This window comes from Saimiri boliviensis, chromosome 11 (genome assembly GCF_048565385.1).
Source record: "Saimiri boliviensis isolate mSaiBol1 chromosome 11, mSaiBol1.pri, whole genome shotgun sequence".
Taxonomy (NCBI): Eukaryota; Metazoa; Chordata; class Mammalia; order Primates; family Cebidae; genus Saimiri; species Saimiri boliviensis.
The window spans coordinates 81662034-81689429 of record NC_133459.1 but is presented as its reverse complement, the minus strand read 5'-3'; the positions used below and the strand labels follow the sequence as shown (position 1 = coordinate 81689429).

At 32.0% G+C, this 27396-nt stretch overlaps 1 protein-coding gene across 8 annotated transcripts in view; it reads right to left on the bottom strand.

Annotated features, from left to right (window-relative positions):
* PRKACB (protein kinase cAMP-activated catalytic subunit beta) overlaps positions 1-27396 on the bottom strand; it is a 136977-nt gene that overhangs the window by 45516 nt on the left and 64065 nt on the right. For 3 of the 8 annotated variants that reach the window (XM_010347080.3, XM_074381088.1, XM_003921368.4), the window contains exons 2-5: positions 7047-7108; positions 4840-4968; positions 2745-2843; positions 1371-1453 (exon numbers count right to left, since the gene is read on the bottom strand). In XM_010347080.3, coding sequence (XP_010345382.1) covers positions 1371-1453; positions 2745-2843; positions 4840-4968; positions 7047-7108 — 373 coding nt within the window. Of the gene's footprint in view, positions 1-1370; positions 1454-2744; positions 2844-4839; positions 4969-7046; positions 7109-11452; positions 11477-13196; positions 13221-21434; positions 22005-22024; positions 23728-27396 lie in introns of those variants that run through there. The other 5 variants (XM_003921370.4, XM_074381084.1, XM_074381083.1 and 2 more) reach the window with 5 other exon arrangements.

The window sequence follows — 27396 nt, the reverse complement described above, 5'->3', positions numbered from 1 at the left end:
AGGGAAATAAAGCACTCAGGACACACAGCACCTGTCCCCTGCTCCAAGAATTAAGGCCAAGTATGGGAGCTTACACCAGTAATCCCAGTACTATGGGAGGCCCAGGAGGGTGGGTCACTTGAGGTCAGGAATTCGAGACCAGCCTGGCCAACATGGTGAAACCTAGTTTCTGCCAAAAATACAAAAATCAGCTGGGTACGGTGGCAGGCACCTCTAGTGCCAGCTACTTGGGAGGCTGAGGCAGGAAAATCACTGGAACCCAGGAGGCAGTGGTTGTAGTACGCTGAAATGGCACCACTGCACTCCAGCCTGGCAAACAGAGGAAGACTCAGTCTCAGAAAAAAATAAATAAATAAATAAAAATAAAATAAATTTTCTATAAGCCTAGCTGCTGAAACTGCCTGTTGTAAGTTGAAACCAGTTTTCTCTAACAGCTACTGAGACAACCTACTGCAACTCAGACTAGTTTGATCTACCACCATCACTCACCAATCACAGCTTGCCAGCTCCCAAAACTTGACTAGTCCTAGTAAACTTTGTTTCAAAACAAATAAACGTAAAATTTCTCCTTTTTATAAAACTTCCAACCTTCTCTTTATTTTCTAGACACATTGAAGACCACCTGGTCTGTGTATATGCCTCAAACTGCAACTTTTGCTTCTTCAATAAAATGTTGAATTTAGAGATATGTCTCTACATTTTACTTTGACTTAACATACTAAACAGAATGAAGCTGTATCTGTTTTTTACTTTAGCTTTATTTTATTAGTGATTATTAATGAACAGTAGAAGCTTATAAACTATTGCACACAGGTAAAACGATCAGATTCTATAAACTATTTTAATAACTGTGAGGTCTTATTAGTCATAAACTGATGAGGTATAAACTACTCTTAAATTATGCATATATTATCAAAACTAAACTTAGCAAGAACTTAAAGGAGAATTAAATTTATGAAAAACAAACTTTAATAGTTTTATTACCATAATACCATTATTATTTCTCTGTATATTTATTTTCCATCTTCATCCTTAACACAATCTTCTGTCCCAGAGTTATATTATTAATGTTTGTTTAATAAATATTGATATTTTCAAATTCAATTAATTTTTGCATTTTCTGAAAAATCTTCAAATAGTGGACCCTCATAAAACCTACCAATAGTATAACATTTAAATTGCCTTCCAAGTTCTTTTATTTGAATTTTAAAACTTGTGTATGATGTGGCCTCTTTGTTTCCACCTAACAACACTTCATATGGCTAAAATATTAATCAAACAAAATAAATTTTTGGCATTGGCATTAACTTAAAAATTTGGTTAAACAACACAAGCATACGAGATTTGAAGAACGCAAAAGCATTAGTTACCTGAACCTTCCAATTCTTCTTAGATGTGAAAACATTTCACCCCCAGGGACATATTCCATAACCATGTATAAATTAGAATTATCCTATGAAAAAATAAAAAGGAAATAAAATTTTTAAACTTAGGTAAAAATTTTTTAAATCATATCATATTGAATTAGAAAAAGAAAAATTTAATATCCTCTGACAGATTAATAATCTTGAGAAATAAAGAATCAATGAAATATGCTCTAGCTTTTCTATATAGAGACACTCATGTTTTTCCCCTCCTAGTTATTTTTGTCACAAATTAGTCTGGGACTTTTGCTCTTCCTTTTCTTGCAGAGACCATCTAGTTCTCAAACAATTAAACACTCAGGCAATAAAATAGTGCTATAATATATGCAAATAAATAACAAAGTGAAAAAACAATTTGAAAAAGTTAATAGAATATTTACATTTTATGTATAATTCAAGAATATTTACATTTTAATATCTTAAATACATAGGTTTTCATTTAATCTAAAGAATAAAGGGGAAAAAAGATTAAAATGTTTCATATGATTCAATATTGCAGACAGATGCCAGTATTATTCCAAAGAGCTGAAAAGTGGCCAATTTACATAATAAATCTTGTACAATTTTTCAGACACTTCAATAGTGAAACAAAAATTATTCTGCTTTGTATAAGTGAAAAGACTAGAACTCAAATTACTAAGTAAAAGAAGATGAGCCAGGTGTGGTGGCTCACCCCCTGTAATCCCAGCACTTTGGGAGGCTGAGGTGGGCAGATCACGAGGTCAAGAGATCAAGACCATCCTGGCCAACACAGTGAAACCCCGTCTCTACTAAAATATAAAAAATTAGCTGGGCGTGGTGGCACGTGTCTGTAATCCCAGATACTTGGGAGGCGAGGCAGGAGAATTGCTTGAACCCGGGAGGCGGAGGTTGCAGTGAGCGGAGATCGCGCCACTGCACTCCAGCCTGGCACCTGGCGACAAAACGAGACTCTGTCTCAAAAAAAAAAAAAAGAAGATGGTGAGACAGTGGCAAAAAGGGTTAAATAAAAGAAGATGGGTGTATTAATTTGTGTTAAGTATAAGAATTGTTTAATAAGATATCCCTACGGTTTTTGATAAATTGAAATATTTCATTTTATAATAGCAACTCATGAAGAATTGCATATATCACCTTGAACAATTTCTCCAAAGAAAATCAAAACCTTTTCAAATGTTAGCTGAGTTTATAAGCACAATAGGATTTAATTACATAAACTCTAAAGATATTTGTTTTGTTTAATTATATTCTCTAGGCTTATCTGGTTTAGAATCCTATTTATAGCTTCACATTAAAAAAATCAGGTTGAAAATATCTTATTTAGATATTACTAAAATTTACCTTAAAAGCATACTCCAGTCGAACAAGGAAAGGAAAATTCACTGCCTGTAATATTCTTTTCTCATTCAAAGTATGCTCTATTTGCTTCAGTTTAACGACCTGTAATTGAGAGATAAATATTTTTAATGTGTTTAAGCAAAATTAAAACATTATATTATCAAGTAATGAACTTGGATAAGCAAAGCTGTTAGAATTGGATAAGGAAGATAACAACAATTACCAAAAATTATATTGGTGCATAATTGATTACGGTTTTTGCCATTACTTTTAATAATAGTATTCAAATAAAAACCTAATAGAGGATTTAAAACTTGGTCTTATGAAGGTCAACTACAGCTTTAATTAAGAAGTGAGAGCTAAGTAGGAATAAGAAACAGACCCATAAGAAATTACTTAAAAGTTAGTTACGTCAATTAAACTTAAATAAACAAATATATAATTACGTAAAGTAAATTAAAAATTAATGTAAAAATACTAAGGTCCTAATGACTTAAAGTCCTCTATAAAAGCTGGTCCAAATCTCTGCAATAACTAGACACTGATTTCAAATACTTCAGAAGATCAGTAAGAAAATCATGAACGAAGAGAAAGTCCATAATTAAAAAATAGTGAGTAAAAATGAACAATCTTCACTGTATAATGTGTAAATAAAAATAGGTATAAATTCTAAAAATTTAATTTATACTGCCATAGAAGAGGACACACAAAATATTGGGGGGAAAAACTATCTTCTTAACAAAAACTATCTTTTTTTTTTTTTTTTTGAGACGGAGTTTCGCTCGTTACCCAGGCTGGAGTGCAATGGCGCAATCTCGGCTCACCGCAACCTCCGCCTCCTGGGTTCAGGCAATTCTCCTGCCTCAGCCTCCTGAGTAGTTGGGATTACAGGCATGTATCACCATGCCCAGCTAATGTTTTGTATTTTTAGTAGAGACGGGGTTTCACCATGTTGACCAGGATGGTCTCGATCTCTTGACCTCGTGATCCACCCGTCTCGGCCTCCCAAAGCGCTGGGATTACAGGCTTGAGCCACCACACCTGGCCACAAAAACTATCTTTGTATCCTCAGTCATTTAGACTTAAGCTTGCTCCGGATTTTCTACCCAATAGAAGGGGTAAGTAATTTACGTTGGCTTCATGAAGATTGTAATTCTATTCCATATGTGATACTATTGTGAATTTAAGAATAGGTGACCTTAGCAAGACATATAAATAATTTTCTTGTATATGTGTAAATCATTAGAAGGTGGCATTCCTTCTTGCTAGAGTCTGTCAATGCGAAAATAGTCACAGAAGTCAAGAAGTTAAATAAATATGAGTAAGAAAAGTAATTAAAGACACCAGACAGGTATTGATATATAAAATTAGGAGTATACCAATAATATTGAGCAAAGAAACTGAGTAGGAGCCAGATCTGTGGGTTTTTGTTTTTTCTTTCAGATCTGTGTTTTAATCTAGGCCTTCTATTTAACTAACTATCTGACTCTGGAGATTATTTCAACTCTCTGGGCTTCAGGTTTTCAAAATCTGTAACATGAAGTGGTTAGGTCACTACTGTATACATTTTAACTAGTTACATAACAAATTAGTCCATAGTTGTCACAATAAATTACAGCTGTCCATCAGTATCCCTGGGGGTTGGATCCAGGACCTATGGCAGAAACCAAAATGCCAAAGTACTCAAGTCACTTATATAAAATGACAGAGGCTTTGCATAAAACTTATGCATATTCTCCATATACTTTAATTATAATACCTAATATGTTGTAAATGCTATGTATACAGTTGTTATACTGTACTGTTTAAGAAATAAGAAAAAGAAGTCTGTACATGTTAAGTATAGATGTAATTTTTTCCCCAAATATCCCCAATCTGTGATTGGTTAAATCCATGGATGCAGAACCAATGGATATGGAAGGGCTGACTGTATAATAACTATGAATCATATAGTTACAATAAATAAGGATAAAAAGTAAATGTAATAATAAAATTATTTCAAGGTGTCAATAGTAAGTCATTATACTGAATCTGTTTAATAGTCTAGCTGATAAAACTAAAGTTTACCCTAAAGGTAAATAACAACAAATATACTAACCTTCTGCTTATCTAAGATCTTCATGGCATAATACTGTTCAGTGGCTTTGTGTTTTACTAACATGACTCTTCCAAATGAACCTGTTCCAAGGGTTTTTTTCCTTTCAAAATCTTCAAGTCCAGCATTATTCTACATATAAATACACAAATAAAATTAAAACTTCTCATAAAAACACTATGAGAATTATAAATGCTTCAATAATACATAATCATAATGGATGATTCAATTTATAACTATCCATTTAAAAGCAATACAAAAGGCTATTGAGATTCCAGGTTATTGGTTCTATTTTTCCCTTTGAACAAGAAAGGATTTAATATCTGAGGAGAGAATGTATTGCAAAACAGAACATAATAGTAATAGAAGGAAATAAGAGCCTCAGCTGAAACATTAAAGATTACATGCCAGTACGCATTCCTAGTACTGAACTTTTAATCTTAGGACTGAACTTCTAATAAATCGGTTTTGTATTTTAATAATTACAAACTGACTAGAGGCATACTGATGGTCATAGAAGCAATACAGACTTAATGCATTTGCAAATAACTGTAATGAATAGATAAACTAAGGAATCAGAGCCCTTTCACTAAAGTTACCTATGAAGAAATCCATCTTGCTTCATTTCTGTCTTATATAAGCTTGTAGAACTAGATAACAGCAGCATGAGAGAGCCTCGTGGCTTTCTCTCTGTATGCTGTAATGACACAGTATTATCTAAAACAGTAGCAATAAGGAAAGAAGCGTTCCTCATTCTACAAAGAACCAAGAGGCGGAATCCCAGAACAATAATCAAACTCTTTTTTTCTTGAATAGATGTTTTGTTATAAGGAAACATCTTTGTTTGGCTTTGACCACCGAAAAGAAGCAAATAATTGGATACATCAATCTATTAAAATTTGTTCTTGCCACAACAAAATGAAAATTATTAGAACAATTTATGTGTTAAACAGCAACAAGCAGTAATTGCTGACCCATTTGTTTAATAGGTTTTCAATGCAAAGAACTCCATGAAAATATCGGAAAAATATTTTGAAGGCCCAGTATGCAGTGTTTAGCTTGAGAAAAATGTGATGCAGTATGATTCTTCATCCAATGAGGAATCTGAATAGGTACTGGAGTTCACTGTAGTTGGATTGTATCTGTATTGCAAATCAAATGTTGCCTTTTGAGACCCATTTTAGCTTCCTGTTGGATCATTACGGAGAGCAAGCAATTCTGTTTTACTTATAACTTGTTTTCATTATATTTTGATTTCACAATTTAAAATTTGAAGTAATTTTTAGTTATGAGATTTTTTTATCAATGCAAACACTCATAATTCTGATTGAATTAATTTATCTTTAATTTTAGGTTTTATCAACATAGATGGATTAAAATCTTACCATAGTTCCAACTAAATAATTAAAACAAATTTTATTAATAGGCAACAGAACATGCATTTTTGCTCTTTATGGTTTTTTCATTGCTTTTCTTTGTATTATAAAAATATGTTATCTTCCTTACTTCTCTTACAGTTTCATGTTACACAATGTCTACATTTTGTAATCACAATGTTTAATCTTTGTGACTATGTTTTAACTTATAGGTCATACTCTAAATCTTGGTAGTAATGGCATCTTTAAATAACATTTACTTAGAATTCTTCAGTGCGAAAATACTTGAAATATAAACTTTTGAGCTAGAAAGAAGACTTTAAAATTTAATTTACTATTAAAATTTATTCATTATTTATAACTCTAAAAGATTATTTTTATAAAGTATAGATGGCTCTGTTTATAAACAGTTTTTAGATCCTAGTTAGGATCTAAAAATACTTAAATTATATAGGACATACCCCAACAAAATGATAAAAAAGATGCCTGTGTACCAGGAATGTTGTTGACAGCCAAATTCTCTATGATTGAGAATTTTAAACTGTACAAAAGGACTCTTATTTTTGTATTTAATAAAAATATTAAAATTGTATAGCAATTGGAATTAGTATCAAAATTTATAATTAGGTATTGTACTGGAAATTAGTTCCTTCTGCAATTTAGATATACATTAAGATTATGAATACATCAAAATATAACTGGCAAAAGTCCCATTTTAAGCTTCTGTTTACTAAGAAAATTAAAATTTCTGAAGTAATAAATTTCTTAGGCAAGAATCATGATTTTTATTAACAAGAGATCTTTAAATTGTAGAAAAGTCTAAATATTCCTTACCGGAGTTGGATTCTCCCATTTTTTCAAAAAGTCTTCTTTGGCTTTGGCTAGAAACTCTTTCACTGAAAATATACATATAAAAACAAATTTGTCTTGTAAGAATATTTAATTATGTATAAGAATATTTATATTACATGTTTTCTTGCTTAAGAAAACAGTCATGTCATCTATTGTGATAAAATGTATATTTATCACCATGATACATCAGAGAGCTATTTAGTATCTCTAAAAACTTTCTCAAATCTCTAAGAATCTCTAACATTGTTCTGTAAGGAAATCACTTTGATAATTTCAAATGTCATAACAAAAATTCTATTCCTGAAAACATACCAGAAAGTAATGTAAGAAACTCAGAAATTAATCTAGGACAAAATAGGGATTGTAAAAAGGTCATCAGTGATACTAACAGAGCCTTTAGATACAAGAACTGAAAACATCTGGAGAACATTAACATTTGTGGAATTTTAAAAATAATTGATTTTTATAAAGAACTGTTTTCAGGTGTAAGGATTTATGTTATTTATTAGATTTTTTTTTTTTTTTTTTTTTTTTACTAAGGGTAAAGGGAAAAAATAAAAGCACAGACTAACACATAAAGGACACCAACAAAGACGTAAAAACAGAACAAAACATCACCAACAAAAAATCCAGGTTAACAATTTCATTCTAAATTTGCAGCATAAACTAAATGTCTGAATACCCAATTTAAAATGTACACTAAAGTAAAGCAATTCAAAACCAAATGTTTATATATTGATACCCATTAGGGGTATCAAATATACATATTATTTTATAGAGCTATGATTTGAAGTTTTTAATTTGTAAATTAAATGAACCAGTTAAAAGTTTCCACCTTTTCAAAAGCTATTTTAGAAAACAATATCAGATGTTTAAAAATAAATAGAAAAAATATTCCAAAGAGATAAAAAGGCATTAACGAAATGTATTGTTGTTCACATCCTTGGGTAAAAGAATAAAACTTGACTATACTAGCAAAGGGCTCACAAATTCTTTAATGTTCCCAATGATACAGTAGTATTAAAGTGAGATAGGTACCTATTCTAAAGTATATTTTATTTTTCCTTCTTTATAAATGTCATACCAATGTGATAGCTTTGGCAAAACACTGTTGCTAACCAAAACGGCTTTTGGCATTTTAAATGTTTTGAGATTTCAAAATGATGATGACAGGCACCAAAAGCAGGCATTAGTTTTTAAGTAACAGGAGTATGAATCTCTGAAGACATTATTTTATTACATTGTATAAACTATTCTTTGTGTTTTCTTGTAAAATACTCTCAGAATGCCTATTTTAGAAAAATTGAGAAAAAGAATTTTTAAACTTAGAACTTTCCCGTTGTAGGAAAATCGCATGTACTAAAACAATGAATCAAAGAATTTCACCTAATCATCCAAATATAATCTAATTCTTCTTGAGGGGTGGATTAAGGAGGGCAAATTCTTACATTTTCTCTTTTCTTTTTATTACTTCTTTTTAAGACTGGGTCTTGCTCTGTCACTCAGGCTCCAATGCAATGGCATGATCACAGTCCATTAGAGCCTCACACTACTAGGCTCAAGTAATCCCCCTGCCTGAGCCTCCTAAATAGCTGGGACTACAGATGTGCACCACCATATCTGGCTATTTATCTTATTTTTTATAGAGATAGGGTCTCACTGTGTTGACCAGGCTAGTCTTGAAATTTTGACCTCAAGTGATCCTTCTGCCTCAGCCTCCCAAAGTGCTAGGATTACAGGTGTGAGCCACTGTGCTGGCCAAATTGTTGTTTTCTTGGAATTAAGGATGGTTCGAGTCATTCTTACTTCTAAAAATTAATGTACTAGTTACAACTGAAAAAGAGTGATTTCATATGTAAGATTTTATTTTTTCCCATGGAGCAGATACATCTGCACATGGCATTCACTTGGACATGATGGCTATAAATTAAATTAAAAACATAATTTATTGCAACATGCACTGTGGCATTTAAAAAAAACAACTTGTGATTCCCAAAATACACCTCTTGTTTCTTGTGAAAAATATTTTTAGTTATCTTTATTTATAGAACTTGCACATCAAGTTGCAATATAAACTCTCCAGATGCCTACATGATTAAAAATAATTTAGAGACAAAGAAGAGAGTCAGGGAAGGTAAAAAAACACCCTTAACATCCTGTTTCAGCTTTGCCTGTCACCTTATGCTAAGTGGATCTGGAGTTAAGAAAAAAGTAACTGATCAAAGGATGGAGTGGTAGTATTTGTCAAAGATGGTAAGTTGAAAAAAAATTCCTTTTCCCTCCTTGGTGATAAGCTAAAAGAAAAATTTCAGGTATTATTTAACTTTATTCACTAATAGAATATGCGAGAAATTCTTTAAAATATTCTCTGTACTTATCAATATTCCTGAGTTTACTCTCAAATACTAAAGAAAGTAAATAAAAGTTTTCATAAAGGTCTTATGTGACAATTATCAGAAATGGGTATTAATCAAATATATTAAATTTTACAAATTACATCAACATATAAAGCGATTTCCTTATTAAAGGATGGGCACTAAGTATGATGTTGTTAGTAGTTCCATGAGGAAAACCTGTCCTTGAAACATATTTTTGTCATATAAAAAATCTACACATGAAATTTCCAGTTTATATGTGTACTATGTAGATGCAAAGATGAACATAGTTAATTCTTTGTAAAAACATGTTAACCAAAATATACATCTTTTAATAACAAATCTACCAAAAATAAATATTTCACAATATACTGGATTATGTGTAACCCTAAAACAATAGGCAATCTAGAACCACATGTATTTGCTTTGAATTTTATTACATTTAGATACTGGTGTATGTAACTTCTAAATGCCTTTCTCTTATCTAGCTATTTAAAAAATTTGTATCCACTGAAATAAAGCATTTGCAGATAATAAAATAAGATGTGAGAGAGACAGTCAGATTCAAATACTGCTTCACATTCAACCCAGAATTCCCTAAAAGCATATGCTTTCAAGTTCTCAATTTTTTGCTTTACTTATTGTGTTCTAATATATAAGCCATATCTACATTTAACCACTTAAACTATTGTGATGGTTTTGGAGCTTGGCATATCTGAGTTACAATATTAGCTCTAATACTTCCTAGCTGTGTGAGGATAGGTACCTAAATCCAAAGCATCTAACAGTGATTAATAACTCTTCATAAGAAAAAAATACTTCAAATAATTTTTCTGCAATACATTTTATTCTGTATTGGTCAGTATCTGAGAAAACTAGGTACTACTAAAAAGAGGACACATACAAAAAATAATTTATTTCTGGAAGTATACATTTTCAAATATATATTTTTTCTGTTTGTATCATTTAAAGAGTCTATTGCATTGCATTCTAAAGGTAATGAGCATACCAACGGAATCTATATGTTCACCAAAGATTTTTTTGCAGGAACATATTCGCCCACATTCATGAGATGAAAAAAAAGAGAGACAATTTTTATCCATTTATACAAGCATATAAAAGCACAACTTAGTTCTTATTCTCACCTCAAATTTTTAATGTATTTATACCTAGAACATAGTTTAAAAATCAGATGTCAAAGTTTATTTTAAACATTAGGAAAACTGACCTGAAAATGAGGGCACAGCATAACTTCATCCCATATAATTTAGATACTTCTACTATGACAAGAATGTTTCACTATTAACATTTAACAAATGTATTTATTAAATATGTTTGGGTGCTGTGTAAGATAAACTAGGTTACTGCTTATAAAAGAGTATATTGTTATAGTATGCCATTATCCGAGTCTTGAAAGAGTATCATTCATATTTCGTATTTAGAGTTTATAAATCTACTTTAAGATTCACAAACAGATTACAACTCTAAATGTTGAGTTCTCCAGTTTCTTTTTAATAAGACAAATTTCACCTTCTTCTTTTACACGGCTCTAACTTTTATTCAATTTATATAAGAAAAATAGAAAAGGAACAAACCGACAATAGAAAAAAACAAAATAAAAACCTTCCAGGGTAAATACACAGTTAAAATATTCACTGTTTCATGCAAAGTTTACAACAGTATAAATGTATTTTCAAAAACTACTCATTAACCTGGGTAATCTAATTTCAGTGGTATATATTAATCTTTCTTATACTGGCTTGTACAACTTCTACTGTTTCATGATGCTATAGTTATTCTTTCTAAAGTATTACACAAGAAATTGCAATATAAATCATTTATATAGGTAAAACCCAACAAAACTAAACAAACCATGTCCTTCATCAATGAAAATATTTTATCAACTCGATATAATTAATAAAAATATAACTTTATAAGGAAAGTAAAAACTTGCAAACAATAAATAAAAAATTTTAAAGGTAATATTTGTTTTATTAAAAAGTAATTGCCTACCAGATATTTCTGAAGAGGAGCAAGCTTGATCCAAAAAATAAATTAGACAATGATTAAATTATATGAATAAAAATAACATATTAGCATGAAGTCACCAATACACATTTTTTTTCAGAATACTATATACAGATATAAAATGTTAATGTAGAAATTCAATTATTTGACTGCATTATTCAAATAAGTTATCTTAAAATTAAACAGTAAAGAAGTAAAATCAGTAACTGCTCTTTAGTGTCAAAATCAATACCCTTCTTATTTTCCTTAAAACAAAAACTAACAAAAACTTTAAGTTCTTATAACAATAGTCTTCATAATAATATTAAGAAGTAAATATTGAAATACATATCCTGTAACTATTGCAATACCATCTCTGAAGTTATGTTGTTCAGTCAAAATCTACTGCAGGAAAGACACTATTAATTAAAAATCTTGGTTTCTTCCCAAAAGACTAGTATTTTTCAGTCATTCTACTTCCTCAGTGCTGATTTAACAATATTTTCAACAATATTTATTGAGCACCATTTAGTGGTGTCAGATTCTGAGCCAGACTCTGAATACTACAAAGAGTAAGTGTATCACCACTGTTAAGAAAATGAGGAGCTTACATGAATCATCATAATGGAATAGGACAAAGGCAACAACAAAAGGCAATTATAAGGTGCTGTGAGAGCTGGGAGAGGGAAATTCTTGGACAGTAAGGTAAGGCATAACAGAGGACACAGCATTTGTGCTGAATCTTGAAAGATAAAGAATTCCTCTGGCAGATAAAGTTGGGGAAAAAGACCTTCTAGGCTGAGGTGATCTTACAAAAATGGGATGGAAGAAGAGCATGGTTTATCCAGGAAATAGCAGCTGACTTTAATAACCACAGCATTGGGTATATGTAAAACATCAGCGGGAGATGAAGTGCCCAGGCAAGCAGGTGCTGAATCATCGAGGTATTTTTTGGCATAGGGATACTTTTCAATGGATGGGTAGAAAGAGGAGTAAACTGAGTTAGTTCACAGTTGCTAGATTCTATTTCTTCTGGGAAATAGAAGGCAAGATCTTTTGCTAAGGGAGCGGGGATCCAGATAAAATAATGAGAGATGATGAGGATTACAGTTTTCAGTAAGTTAAACCCTGATGGCGATTTTTGTAGGGAATAAGGAACAAGGCTATTATAAAATTTTCTATTAGAAAAAGATAAAATATTAGGAACCATAAACAATAATATGATATGTTTTAATAGTGTCAATTTTGAAATAATTGTTGAAAAATTTATTGCTGAAATGATAATAATTTATGTTCCTTCTACTGTCTTTGTCATTATTTTCATCTCCCTCATTTACCTTAATAAAAGCGTTATTCCGTTTAAGAATTATTTAGTGTATGCCAGAAAGAACAAAACAGAATGGAAACGAAGGGAAGTTACCTATGAAAATACCAAGTTCTGTCATTAAGTAACAGAAGAGAACAATCTCTTCCAAAATCTTGCTAAAATCTCTGGAAAGTGTACATCTAGGGGCACACATTAGTCTGTCTTCTTCCATCCCTATTTAAAAACATCTACCTCTTTAGAGCTCTACTTGGTATTTCTAAAAATACCCTCCCCCTCCCCACATCCACTAAAAATATTTTCAGTAAACAGAACTGTAAAAACAATACAAAATATTCTAATTGCCACAAAAATATCTCACAAAAATTTAGCTTACAATAATCAAAGTAACAGAATTGTTCTGTAAAAAAAAAAAAGTTTTCCTACCAGATGCATCTGATGACTTGCGTGCTTGATCAAAAAGAATAAACAGAGATTAAATAACATATAAAATAACATAACTACAAGAAGTTACCCATCCATACATGTTCATTACTGTACTGCACATAGAAATAGAATGAAAAAAAAAACTTGAACATACACACCAAAAACGTTTTATATAAGGATTAAAAGAAATTCTTTGGATATCCTTTTTTTAACCAACCAAAATTCTTCTCGGGAAATATTTTAATAAATTATCATCTTATATCCTTTGAAATGGAAGAATAATTGTGTTTACTTTGCTGACAGGGCACTTTACTTGCCTCATCATATTTAAACATATTGATTCAAACTAAATTCACTATAACTTTGAAAATGATAGTGGGTATAAAAAACAGCTTTAACACTTCAGTTGTAATTGTGCAGTTTATTGGATAGGACTATGCCTACTTTTGATTTCTAAGAGGATTAATTAGTCTTTCTACAAAGACAAAAGTCACATATAAATGAGTATTTGGAAGTTTAATAGGCAATGAAAGTTATACTTCTTGTTGCAATATTTATTTTACTCTTCTTTACTCTCTCTGTTTTATTACTTGTCAATTTTTCAAGTCTTAGTTACAAGCATAATTGCGTCATGAAACTGTGAAAAACAAAATTTTTATTACAGTTTTATATGGAAAAATAGGAACACTTTTAATGAGACATATATTTACATAATCATTCTAGAAAGAAATATATTAACATATTACTAGCATCTACATGGATAGATGGATAGACTATGAATTCACAGTGTATTCATTCACAAGTAATCACATGTACATGCTTTCTCTCCCAACAGCTCTCCATCTGGGGATGCTGAGGATTTTCCAGGCCATCCATGCTATATTTGACTGGTGATGTTTCCTATATAATTTTGTAATGAAAACTCAAAGTAAATTTATAGTCCTAAAACTAATGACCCAGACAATCTTTGAAATGCTCCTTGAAATATACTTCATTTCCTTCATTGTTCATCAAGGTTTTTTCTTGCAGGTGTATTGTATCTACTACAATCATATGTCAATGATTTTCCAGAGAGGCCTGAATTCAAATATTTTGTCTTGTTTTCAGACAATATAGAGCTAAGAATTGATTCCTAGATGATAACGAATGCATGGTATCAACTTCTGCAGTAACAAATGGCTCAATAAATGGTAGCATCAATTTATTTTCCCACCATATCCTTGATGCTTCATATCCTCAACAAAATTTGTTAATGTCAGACTTTCCATATTTTGCTAATCTAATGAATATAAAATTATATCTTATTGTTAAAGATTAGGTAAATAATCCTTGATAGAATGTTATACTGTTTCCCTTAAAGGTCTTATTACACTTTTATTAGATTTATATCTAGGTTTTTAGCACTTTGGTTGCTATTGTAAAAGGGAGATTTTTTAAAATTACTTTTTTTTGTTTGTTGCTGATGTATAGAACATGGTTGATGTTTATATATTGATTTTTTAAAATATCTGACATTCTTGCCAGACTCTCATCAATTCTGAAATCACATTGGTAGATTAACTTGAGTCTTCTATGTAAACAATCACAAATCACACATGAATAATGACGATTTGGTTCTCTCCACATTTTTCGTCTTTCACTGCTCAAGTTATGACTAAAAGTGCAATGACATACAGAAACAATGGCAGTGAGCATCCTTTTCCTATTCCTAACTTCAGAGAAAATGTATCTAATTTTCTTTTCCCATACTTGACTTGTAAAACTATCCTGGAATCAATAAATGAATTTAAGAATATTTTCTCTTTTTCAATGCTCTGGAAAATTTCATACAAGATTGAAATTTTTGTTCTTTGAATGTTTCCCTTCCACCCATTCATCTTTGCTCATGTCTTTATTAGTTTCTTTCTTCTTTTGAGTAACCATGCAGTGTTTTTAACTTGTTTTCTTACATCATGAATGTCTTTCTTTTTCCTAATTTAAGCACTTAGAAATTTAACTCTGTATGCACTTTTGCTGCACCCCACAAGTTCTGATACATAGACTTTAAATTTATGAGTTAATTCTTTGGTGAGTTAAATTTTTTAAATCCCCAAATATATACATTTGTGTGATTTTTTAGGCCTTTTATTGTTGATTGAGCTTAATTGCCTTGTGGTAATTAAGTAATTATACTTGATATACTGTAGCCTGTATATCAAGTCTTTGAAATTTGTTGAAATGTCCTGAAATTTATATCAAGTATTTGAAATTATATGTTTAGTCATATAATTAATTTTATAAGTGCTATACATATTCCTGTGTATTCTTCAATTACTGGGTTAGAATTCTCTATATCTATGAAATTTCTCCTACATAAGTCAATTTTGTTTTGTATATTCTAAGTCTCTGTTAGAATTATATACATTTTTTCCTCTTATATTTATTTTTATGTCACTAATTAAATATAGTAGTCATATGTGATGATCTTACTATGTCTACTGACATTATTGGCAGGTTCGAATCCTGTTGTATCTCAATATCATTTGCAGTATGTGTGTAAGTGTGTGTGTGCGTCTATTTTGCTTTCAGATTGTGAACACAAACTTCAGTGGGGCTTTAGCTGCAAGAAACCTGCAGGTCTTGGTCTGAAGATGTGCCCCAATACAGCGTTTTGTATTAGCTTCTGCCTGTAGAGTATATGTTACAGGCCTGCAACTATTCTGATAAAGTATTTTATTGGTGGTTCCTAAACCACACAATTAATACAGATTAAAACCTGAAACCTACTTGAGAGGAGGCAGTTGATTAAATAGTCTCAGGAGAGGCATCCTATACATGAACACATATTCCTCCCCTGCTCCCAGGAACCCAAGCCAAGAAATGCAAGCTTCCTTATTTTATCCTTTTGTCAGTAGAACTGTTTTATTTTCTAATCTATGCTTTCACTGAGGTTATGATCTTTGTAGGATTCCGGCTTTATACAGGGGGCTAAGAAATCCTAAACTGCAGGTATTTAAAAACCTACCTTCCATCTCTGTGAGGCCATTTTAAACAAAAGCTCCACCAAGGTCTAAAAATGTCCTCAGTGCAGTTGAAGTATGTTCCCCCTTACAGCTCTGGTTTTCATTTACCACATGATTTTTTTGTACTTTGAGAATTTATTTTAATCCTAATTAAATCAGCATTCACTTAAACAGCAAATTCAGGTATTCATTTAAAGGGACACTTGTTACAGTTTATTGAGCATTTCAAGGTGCTATGATCTTTGATAATTTCTGCCCCCAAAAGATTTTTAAGTTATCTAGTCTCCAATTTTGGATTTTTTTATTTATAGGACAAGCTTCATGTTAGGTTGTAAGATGCAAAGATATTGGAATGTTTGTGGATTTTATTTTCTTATGCTGGAAATTCCAAATACTCACCAGGATATATTTAGGTGTCGGCATCTTTGTTAATCTTGTCAAAGCAAAATAGGCTCTTTCAATTTATAGATTCAGGTTTTTCTTCAACTAACAAGTTATCCTAAATCATATTTTTGATTGCTTCTGTTCTATTAATCATATCTGTTCTGTTCTGTTGGAATCCTATCCATTCAATTTGTAAAATGTCCTACTTTTATTTTCTTTTTAAATTTTTGTCCTACTTGTATTCAACATACTTTTAATTTTAAAATTTTTATCTTGTCCATTTCCTCTATATTCTATTAGGGTCTATCTAGTTAGATCTTCAAGTTATTAATTTAATTTTCTGCAGTGCCTATTTTGCTCTTTACTGCCTCTAATGCAACTTTATATTCTGCAAATGCCAGGTTTATTTTCTTATAACTTTTCCCTATCACATCATTATGTTTCTTTTCCATTCCTGCCTCTCAGCCAGTAATCTTTTCATTCTAGTTTCTTGTTTTATCTTTGTTTCATGTCTTAGTTCACTAAGTCCATGCTCACTTGAAACTTTTAAGAATTAACACAGATACAATCTATAATTTTTTGTATTTATACTCTTACATTTAGAACATATTTTCTAAATATAAGTCCATTCTCTACCTCTTAAAGACTGTGACTTTATTGTTTTGTGGTGTATATGCTCTTTTATAGATTCCACATTGTTGCTTTTCTTGTTTATTCATTCATGAACAATTACAAGCTTTTCAAAACTTTTCAAATGCTCCAAATAAGGTAAGTGGTTTTTCTTTGGGCCTTCTCACTTCCTATTTAGGTGCTGTTAGAATAAACTCTTCAGATCATTTAGTGTACACATGTTTACATTATTAGTTAAGTAATACCGTGACCTTCATAAATGGGAATGTGGCCAGGACTATAAGATTTCTTGCTGGTGATGATACCTTCCATGTTAGGAAAGAGCCTTGCATATTTAAAGAGAAGCCACTTTTCAACTTGGAATGGCCTAATACATTCTTGGTTGTCCCTCTACAGCTGCTTTAGAATCAAAGTAATGAGCAGTGTTGGATCTTCCACTCATTTTCCTCATCCCTCAAATTAGTGAGGGTGAAACTATTATTTCTTTTCCATGAAGAAAACCTACTCAAGTTAAAACTGTTAATTAGACTTTGGAGTCTGATCATCAAATCTTGTACATATTTGGGCAAATACTCATCTTTAATTTCAGAACTGATATACTGCTTCCCAATTTTTTTTTCTTATATTTTTTAGTTAGGATTCAGAAAGGGAAATTAATGAAGTGTTGGTCTCAAGTCTGTATAGTGCTGTAATTCACAGCAAATTCATGCCTTCTTCTTCAGAGATTTGCCCTCAGCTACAGCTGGGCCAAAGTTCTCACCCAGGATTTTCATATAATTATGCTAGTTATATCAGTAAGCATAGGAACTAGGAGAGCCCATAAACTTTGAAACTTTCAGAGAACTAAGCTTCATTTTGCACAAGCATCAGAGAAACCTATTCTCCACACAATGAGGATAATAAAGCAATTACAAAGAAAAAAGTCAAGATGTCATGTAATCTCAGTGAGAAAAACTGAGATTTATTTAGGTGTTGGCATCTTTGCCAGAGAAAGATATTATTATGATTCCAGTCAGCTTTCCAAATCAATTCTACTCTTTGGGACAGCTCAACTCTACTTTTGCCTTTGAGCTTCATGGCATACTCTGCATCCCAATAAGACCTGTATCTTGTTCTGCTTAAGCTTATTTGAGTAAGTTGCTATATCCTCTAAACAAAAGGGCCTTAAAATAGTTTGATAGATTTTTAGAGAAGTTCCTTTAGTATTTCTTTACAGAAGTTGTTTGCTTAACAAGAGCAAACAGTTCACAAAAAGTGTTATGAGTAACAAAAACATTTAAAAGTGAAGGTTCTTTTCATACTTATAACCAATTTTTGAAATACTAGAAAGATAAATGTACTGATTGGTACAACTTAATTTCTTAAGCATTTTATGTAACTTAATCCTACAAAGATGACGAAGGAACAAGTAAATACTATGGTTATTGCATTTTTCTGAACCAAAAAATCAAAACTCACACTGATATTTTTTACCGGCAATGTAAGAAAAATGTTCAAGTATATAAAAAGGAATTATATTTAGTCAATCATTAATTATGTAAGTATTTATGGGGTTCCTTGCTATGTTTGGGGTACTGGGGTGACTACTAGAAACATACAATGAACAAGACACTAACTTAGACTTGTGTTCAATGTTTAGAAATTAGAAAGAGACACAAATTTATAATTTCAATATAATAAAATAATTGTTATAGTTTGTGAGTTTGCTTTGGGAGTACAGATAAATCACCTAATTTTACAGGGTCAGAGTTGGAGGTACTGACTAGTGCTCCAAATTTTTATAATAAAGAATATAAATATGGAAAGGTAGCAAGGAATTATATTAATATAGTATGGTTAGATCAAAATTTATGAGAGAGATTTTGCAAATAAAACCAGAAAGGTAAGTCATTGATCACATATAACCTACTAAGGGGTTTAACCTCTATTTTAAAGGCAACAGGGAGTAGAAAATTTTTGTTAGGTTAAAAAATGGGCATTTTTGCATTTAAAAAATTTCAGTGTGGAAAATGGCCTTGAAGGATATAAAACTGGAAGCTGGGAGACCAGTGATGCAGTTATTGTAATAGGATTAAGAAGTGATCTAGAAGTCTTCCCGGTGTCAGTAAGACTGGAGAATATTGAGTGACTTCTGATATAGAATCAATAGAACTTAATGACTGAGTACATGCCTGAGTGTAAGAAACAAGTTAGAAATGACCAAGGTTTCTGTTTTCACTTCCTGCATGGGCAGTGAGATCATTAACAGATATCAGAGTCAATGAAAATGGAGCAGATTTAGGGACAATAAGAAAAAATTCACTTTTGAACTGAATGTCCAGGTAATGATCGAAGACGTAGGCATGGATGAGATTATTTGGAGAGAATGTAGCATCAAAAGAAGGCCAAAGATAGATTCTCAGAAAAAAACTAACATTTAATTGGCAAAGGATAAAAGGAATAGCCTTATAATGAGAAAAGTACCACATACACATAAATACCACAAGTGTAGTTATAGACTTAGATTAAAAGGCCTAGCATTTGCTTATTTTTACTAACAAAACCACACCTCACTTGTAATTTTCCACATTTTGAAATGGCTAGGGCATTTAACCATTTATGACATGATTAAAATCAGTTGAAATTGGGCAATCCTGACAAAGTCAGAATGCCTAGTTGTGATGACGATGATTATTATGGTGGAACATGGCTAGAAGAGAAGGCCAGTATGATCAAATATATCAAATATCATTTATAATGCATAGCTTTTTAAAGAAAAATAAGCAATAGTGAAGCAACAACATTTTTCGTCAGCTAAATCCAATCTATCCTATTGTAAAACCTCCAGAACACCACAGTGGTTACCTAGAGACTCTAGATTATATGCCAAAATTTCAAAGAGAAAACATACATTGGCCTGATTCAAACAAATAAACGTATAATAACCAGGTATATTCACTTTTGATATCCACAGAAATCCTAAGGAATGGGTATGTTGAATTTGTAATATTAGTTTAAATTTAAAACAGCAGATCAGAAAGATCTACTTCAATAACAGGAAAATAACAACCCAGTTAATTCTTAATATTTGGCATGTTAAAATATCCCTTTAATGTCTAATATTATTCTATAAACAAATATATAACAGTGTTTAAGAGGTTTATATTGTACTGCAGCAGGATAAAGAATATTTATTGGTTACAATAAGGTCATTTCCAGTTATGAAAGAAAAGGTTAGTCAGTTTTGAATTCTATCATTATACAGCAAAAATTCACCTCTCAGTTTCTAAAATTCCAATTCCAAATCTTTTAAATGCAAATTATAGGACTGTATCAGAGAAACAGTATTCGACTTCTCTTAAAAATATCTGAATCAAAGGTTAACTTCCAAGCATCTTATTCTTTAGTTAAGCAAAAGATGCTAATGAATTATCCTCTAAGCAAATATTTCTCACTCTAACAACAGGATATCTATTTTTAGCTGCAGGTTTGGCTTGAAGTGACAGCTTTTACCCTATGATAAACTGCAGTACATACTGTAGTATATTTTCTCAAAAAAAAAAAAAAAACAACAGTATTGGAAATGTTTAGAAAAAATAAATCACATTATAATAACAAAAAAGAGACTCATTGTCACAAGTGTACTTATTCTAAAAAATTATTTACCGAAAAAACTGTCTATTAAAAATTTTAATGAACCCTACCAAACCAAAATGCTCTATTTATTTCATCATTATATCCTTATTTCTCAATAAATTGTAGGTAAAAGCAACCAATACATCAACAAAATTTTGGCAGCATCTTATTTTCAAGATTAGTATTTTAAAAATCTAATAAGAATAATCTAACAAAAATTAGCATTAGGATGACAAAGCTAATCAAAGGAAAGTTAAACTAATTATCTTCAGGATCAGATACTAAAAGAAAATCCTCTCTTATGGTCAGTCTATTTACTAATTTAGAACACAATTAATAACAGTGTCCAAAAAATACAATAAATCAAACCATAAAGAAAATCAGAAACTGATTATTGGTACTGACTATTAATAGTGCCATTAATTATTTACAGTTCTTAATGGTTTTTGAAGGCAATTTACTATAATGCTTAGGTACAAAAGCATCACCACAAAATATAATTCACAGTAGCTATGGCTTTATAACTGCCCCTTCAAAAATATTTTTTCCTTTTATAAGTATATATTTTTTAAATAAACAGCTGCAGAGTCTCAGAGAGCATACTTACCACTCATGATGAAAACCAACCTTTCCAAAACATATTGCTCAAAACAACAATCCAACGGCAAAGGGAGTTATGCTAATCTCTAGAGGGAGAAGAACCGATGGTGTAAACACACACACTGGAGCATGCAGCACACAGAAAATGAAAAGAGCTTTCTTTTGTTTTAAAAAGAGAAGCCCCTAGAAGCAAAGCATAACTGCCTAGCATGAGATATCACTAGTAAACATCAGATTAATGCCAAAGATGTCCATGACGAGACTGAATTTCTTTCAAGCTAGTTATCCAGCCTCCTTCATATACCACTAGAACAACTCAAAATGGCAGGGAGAAAATGTTCGAACCAGGATGTATAAGATGTTCTCAATTATATCAGCATGAGTTGTTACCACGGCAACATTAGACCAGAATTATCGGTTCACTTGTATCCATGGCGTAGCTTTTATAAAGCTTTAATCAACCAGACAAATAAAATACCTTTTTATTTTAGAGCCACATGATTTTAAATTACCACATTCCTCAAATTTAAGCACTAATCTACGCTTTTTACATCTTTCAAAGATACAGAAAAATTGCTGTTTTCTTCAAATACTCACATAATCCCATGTTGAACCTGGCAAGGAACAAACAGCAGAATGATTGCACCTAAACGTCTTTCAATTACACCAGCTCTTACTGCTAGCTGTGGACCTCACTGATATTAAAATGCTGTGTGCTGTTGCTAGTGACTATTGGCGATGAATCTTATTGCCCAGATCGCTGATAGCTTTCATTTTTCATGAGCCAGAAAGCTATACTGCAGCACAAATGTTAACCATTTAAACATTCTGTTATAGAAGAGACAAGATATACTACTATATACATATATGTATATCTGCATTTTTAAAGGAGAATCATAGAATAACTTATTTGTAAACTTCAATTAAATTCAGCATTATAAACAGTGTCAGATGCCATCCATGTGGTATTCAAAAGAAAATAATACCCAAAAAGTTACTGGCAATTATTTTTGAAATGTAAAATTCCTCAAACAGGACTAAGATGACAGATTGTATAGCAAAGTGGGCTGACTGGGTAGCATGGTGAACAGATTGTTCTGATTACCAGAGACCCAAAATCTGTACCAAAATGGTACAAAGACTGTAGAATGGATCCTTGTTAAGTAGAACTTCAGCAAGTGAACTTGTCATTTTAACAGTTGCCATTTGAGGCAGGACTTCTGTTGACGTAGAAGTAAGTCAGGAAATTTCCCCAAGAAACAACTCTGAAACTGGACAAAATTATCAAAAACAATGATTTCATGGTTCTGGAAATCGAGAAATCATAAACATCAAATTGAGAAACACATATTCGTGAGGAATCACTGAACTCTGCCTAAGAACACTGGGAGTCAGAGATGTTCTTGCTTGGGGCTGCTCCCACTCCTTTATAGCTCAGTCAGTACAGTACTCCTACCAGGGTAGGGCTGGTCATGAAAACTAGCAGCTTCACTTCTGAAAGGGGCTGACAATAGAGGGGGCTGATTTGATTTGGAGTGAAGGCCAAAAAACCCATTAGTGATATTGTCAACAAAGAGAGCAAGCTGAAAGAAATTAATAAGGAAAGTGCCCAGCTCTACAAGTTTATGGCTATGGCCCTGGTAGGGGTTACCAGCACATTGGTGGTATAGCAAGAAACATACCAGGGTAAATGAAGATCAGACAGGCAGACAGCGGCTACGTAAGTTCACCAGGCCACCCAGTCTGTCCACCTTGCTATACAATCTGACTAGGACATAATGACATGCACAAAGGAGACAAAAGAGGGCCCGGAAAGTTAAAGCTGGAACAGACTTCAAAACTGCCTAAATATTGCATGTGCTCGTCAACTGCCACACAGTTCCATCAGCACTGGCTGGTCCCAGTGTTTGAGCACAACCTCTGATCAATCATTAAATAACAAGTAAACTACGGAGACCCAGGCAAACCCTAGGAAGCCAGGTTAAATAAGAAAAATTAGAATAAGAAAAAAAAAAGCTGAGCAGAGAAATCAGCAGTCACATATCATGAGGGATATAGATAGATTCTACAGATTAAGACAAAGGAAGTTATTAACAAAAAAATAGACAAAACCAACCCTCAAGGAAAAAATAATCAAAATCCAGAGCTACTATCATGTTATTTTAAAAAACACATTTTTGACAAAAACCTGTGTGATCCATAATGAAGAAAAAAGCAGTCAATAAAAAATGTACCTGAATGGGCCCAGATATAGAATTTAGCAGACAAAGGCTTTAAAGACTTTAAAATAGCTATTATACATATATTAAAATTATTAAAAGAAAAATGTGTTAAATACCTAAAGGAAAACATGACAGTAATGAAACAACATAAAGAAACTTTCAATACAGAAAGAAAAAAAAATTTAAAAATAAAAAGTGCGGACTTGAAAAGTACAATAACCAAAATTTTAAACAACAGATTTGAAAGAGTAAAAAATCAAATCAGTGCACTGGAAGACAGACCAATAGAAATCATCCAGTTGGAAGAACACAGAGAAAAAAAGGCAGGAGAAAACTGGACAGCGCCTGAGAACCTTATGGGATATCCAGGAAACCAACGTATATCTCATGCAAATTGGAAAAAGAGGAGAGAGACAAAGAGTGATGAAAAAACATTTGAAGGAATAATGGCTGAAAATGTCCCAATTTGATGGAAAACAGTAATCTATGGATCCAAGAAACTCAACCAATGCGACATGAAATACACCCCAAAAGATCCACACTCAGACACATCATAGTCAAATACTTGAAAGATAAGGAGAAAAGTCATGAAAGCAGCAAGAGAAAAATGAATAATCATGTTTAGGAGAAAAAGAATATGATTAATGACTTCTCATTAGAAATAAGAAGGGCCAGAAGGCAGAGAAATGAAGTGCTAAAAGAAGCAAGAAAGGAAGTCCATCCACCAACATTTCTCTATCTGGGAAAATTATCCTCCAAAAATAAAGGTGAAATGAAACATTCTCAGAGAAACAAGTGAGGATATTTGTTGCGAGCAGAAATATCTAATGAAGTCCTTAAAGTTGAGAGGAAATAACACTAGACAATAGCTCAAACTGAAGACATAAAGAGCACTGAAATGGTAAATATATACATAAAATGCTGTGTAAATACACATTTTTTTTTCTGTTTTCACCTCTTAATTTCTTTAAGAGACTTAAAGTTGTATGAGGCAATACTTATAACATTATGTTGCTGGGTTTATAAAATATATAATATATGTGAAAAAACACAAATTTGGAAAAGAAATGAAGCTATATTGGATTAATGCAGTTGTCTTTCACCAGAATTAAGTCAGTACCTACCTGAAATAGACTAGGACAAGATAAAATGTGTAGTATAGTCTCTAAAGCAAATAAAAAATGTCTTTTAAATTTTAGTTTAAAAAATCAAAACAGAAGAATCTAAATGTCACACTACATATATGTAATAGAAAAGAAGGTGGTGGAAAAGGAAAAGAGGAACAACAAAAAGTATGAGACAGAAAACAGTAAAATGGAAGATACAAATCCAACCATATCAATAATTACCTTAGACATGAATGGAAGAAACGCAAATCAAAAGGCAGAAATTATCAGACTGGATAAAAATCAAGGTCAAATTATGTACCATCTATAAGAGACACATTTTAGATTTATAGATATAAATAGGCCAAAAGTAAAAGGAGAAAAACCAAGATTCACCATGCAAACAGTAACCATAAGACAGTTGGAATGCCTTTATCAATATTAGACAAAATAGCCTTTAATTCAAGAAATATTATAAGACAAAAAGGACATTCATAATGATAAAAGGCTAATACATTTGAAATATCTGGCAATTTGAAATGCATATAAACTGAATAGAAGAGCCCCCACAGTACTAAAACAAAAATGGATGAAATTGAAAGGAGAAAAAAAAAATTTAATATTAATAGTTGGGGATTTCCATACTTCTCTCAATAATTGATGGAAAAACTAGACAGGAAATTGGAAAAGAGACAAACAAATAACACCATCAAAAAAATCTTGACATTTATAAAATACAGCATTTAACATCAGCAGAATACACATTCTTTTCAAGCAGACATAATATTATCCATATTCAGCAAATGCTAGACAATATAATGTCTCAATTAATTTGAAAGGTTTGCTAAATCTTTCAAAATATATTCTATAATCACAGCAGAATTAAGTTAGAAATAAAAAACAGAGAGAAATTTTAGAAATCTCCAAATATTTAAATACTAAATCACAAGGAAATTCCAAGAGAAATTAGAAAATATTTTGAGGTGAATGAAAATAAACTATGACATATTTACATTTATTGGATGTAGCTAAAGCAGGGTTTAGAAAAAAGTTTATAGCTTTAACCATTTAGAGTAAAAAGAAGTTCCAAATCAGTAACTAAAGCTTTATATATAGATAGATTATTATATTTTATGTTATCATATTATATATAATCTATTCAGTAAAATAAATAGAAAAACAGTAGAGAAAAATGAATAAAAACCAAAAGTCTTATTGATAAAACTTTCACTAGAGTTTCCAAATATCAAAACAAAATAAATCGAAAGTAAACAGAGAAGATGTTAATTACAGAAATCAGAATTTAAACTATGATATCACCACTGATGCTAAATAAATTCAAAGAATTATAAGGGAATACTATAAACAACCATACCCAATCATATAAGATAACAGGTGAAATGGATAAACTTTTAGGCACAAATTACCAAAACTAATAGAAAATCTAAATAAACCCATAACAAATAAAAATATTGAATTAGTAATTCAGATTTTTCCCACAAAGAAAAGTTCAAGTTGAGATGGCTTCGCTGGTTAATTATACGAACCATTCAAAGATAATACAACCCTACACAAACTCTTTTTTTTTTTTTTTTTTTGAGATGGAGTTTCGCTCTTGTTACCCAGGCTGGAGTGCAATGGCGCGATCTCGGCTCACCACAACCTCCGCCTCCTGGGTTCAGGTAATTCTCCTGCCTCAGCCTCCTGAGTAGCTGGGATTACAGGCATGCGCCACCATGCCCAGCTAATTTTTTGTATTTTTAGTAGAGACGGGGTTTCACCGTGTTGACCAGGATGGTCTCGATCTCTTTACCTCGTGATCCACGCGCCTCAGCCTCCCAAAGTGCTGGGATTACAGGCTTGAGCCACCGCGCCTTTAAGAATTCAGACGCCGGGCTCGGTGGCTCACTCCTGTAATCCCAGCACTTTGGGAGGCCGAGATGGGTGGGTCACGAGGTCCAGAGATCGAGACCATCCTGGTCAACACGGTGAAACCCCGTTTCTACTAAAAATACAAAAATTAGCTGGGCATGGTGGTGCACGCCTGTAGTCCCAGCTATTCAGGAGGTTGAGGCTGGAGAACTGCTTGAACCCAGGAGACGGAGGTTGCAGTGAGCCGAGATGGCGCCATTGCACTCCAGCCTGAGTAACAAGAGGGAAACTCCGTCTCAAAATAATAATAATAATAATAATTCAGAAGCGGCAGGAACACGTCCCAACTCATTCTGAGAGGCCTAATACCAAAGTTAGGCAAAGATCAAAAGAAAACTATAGACCACTATCCATCACAAACATTGATGCGAAAACCTTTATCAAAATGTTAGCAAATTTAATCTAGCAGTATATAACCAGGATTATATACAATGACCATGTGGGATTTATTCCAGGAAAGGTAAGGTTGGTTCAACATTGAAAATCAATTAATGGACTACATCATATTAATAAACTATAAAACCAAATATCATCAACCAGGACTAGCAAGGAAGTTCTTCAAACTGACAAAGGGCATGTGGGGCAGGGAAAACTCTGTACTTATGTCATATTTAGTGATGAAAGATGGAATGCTTTCCCCGTAAAATGGGGCATAAGGCATTCATCATTTCTATGCATCTTTGTGCAGGGAAACCTAGCCAGTGCAATC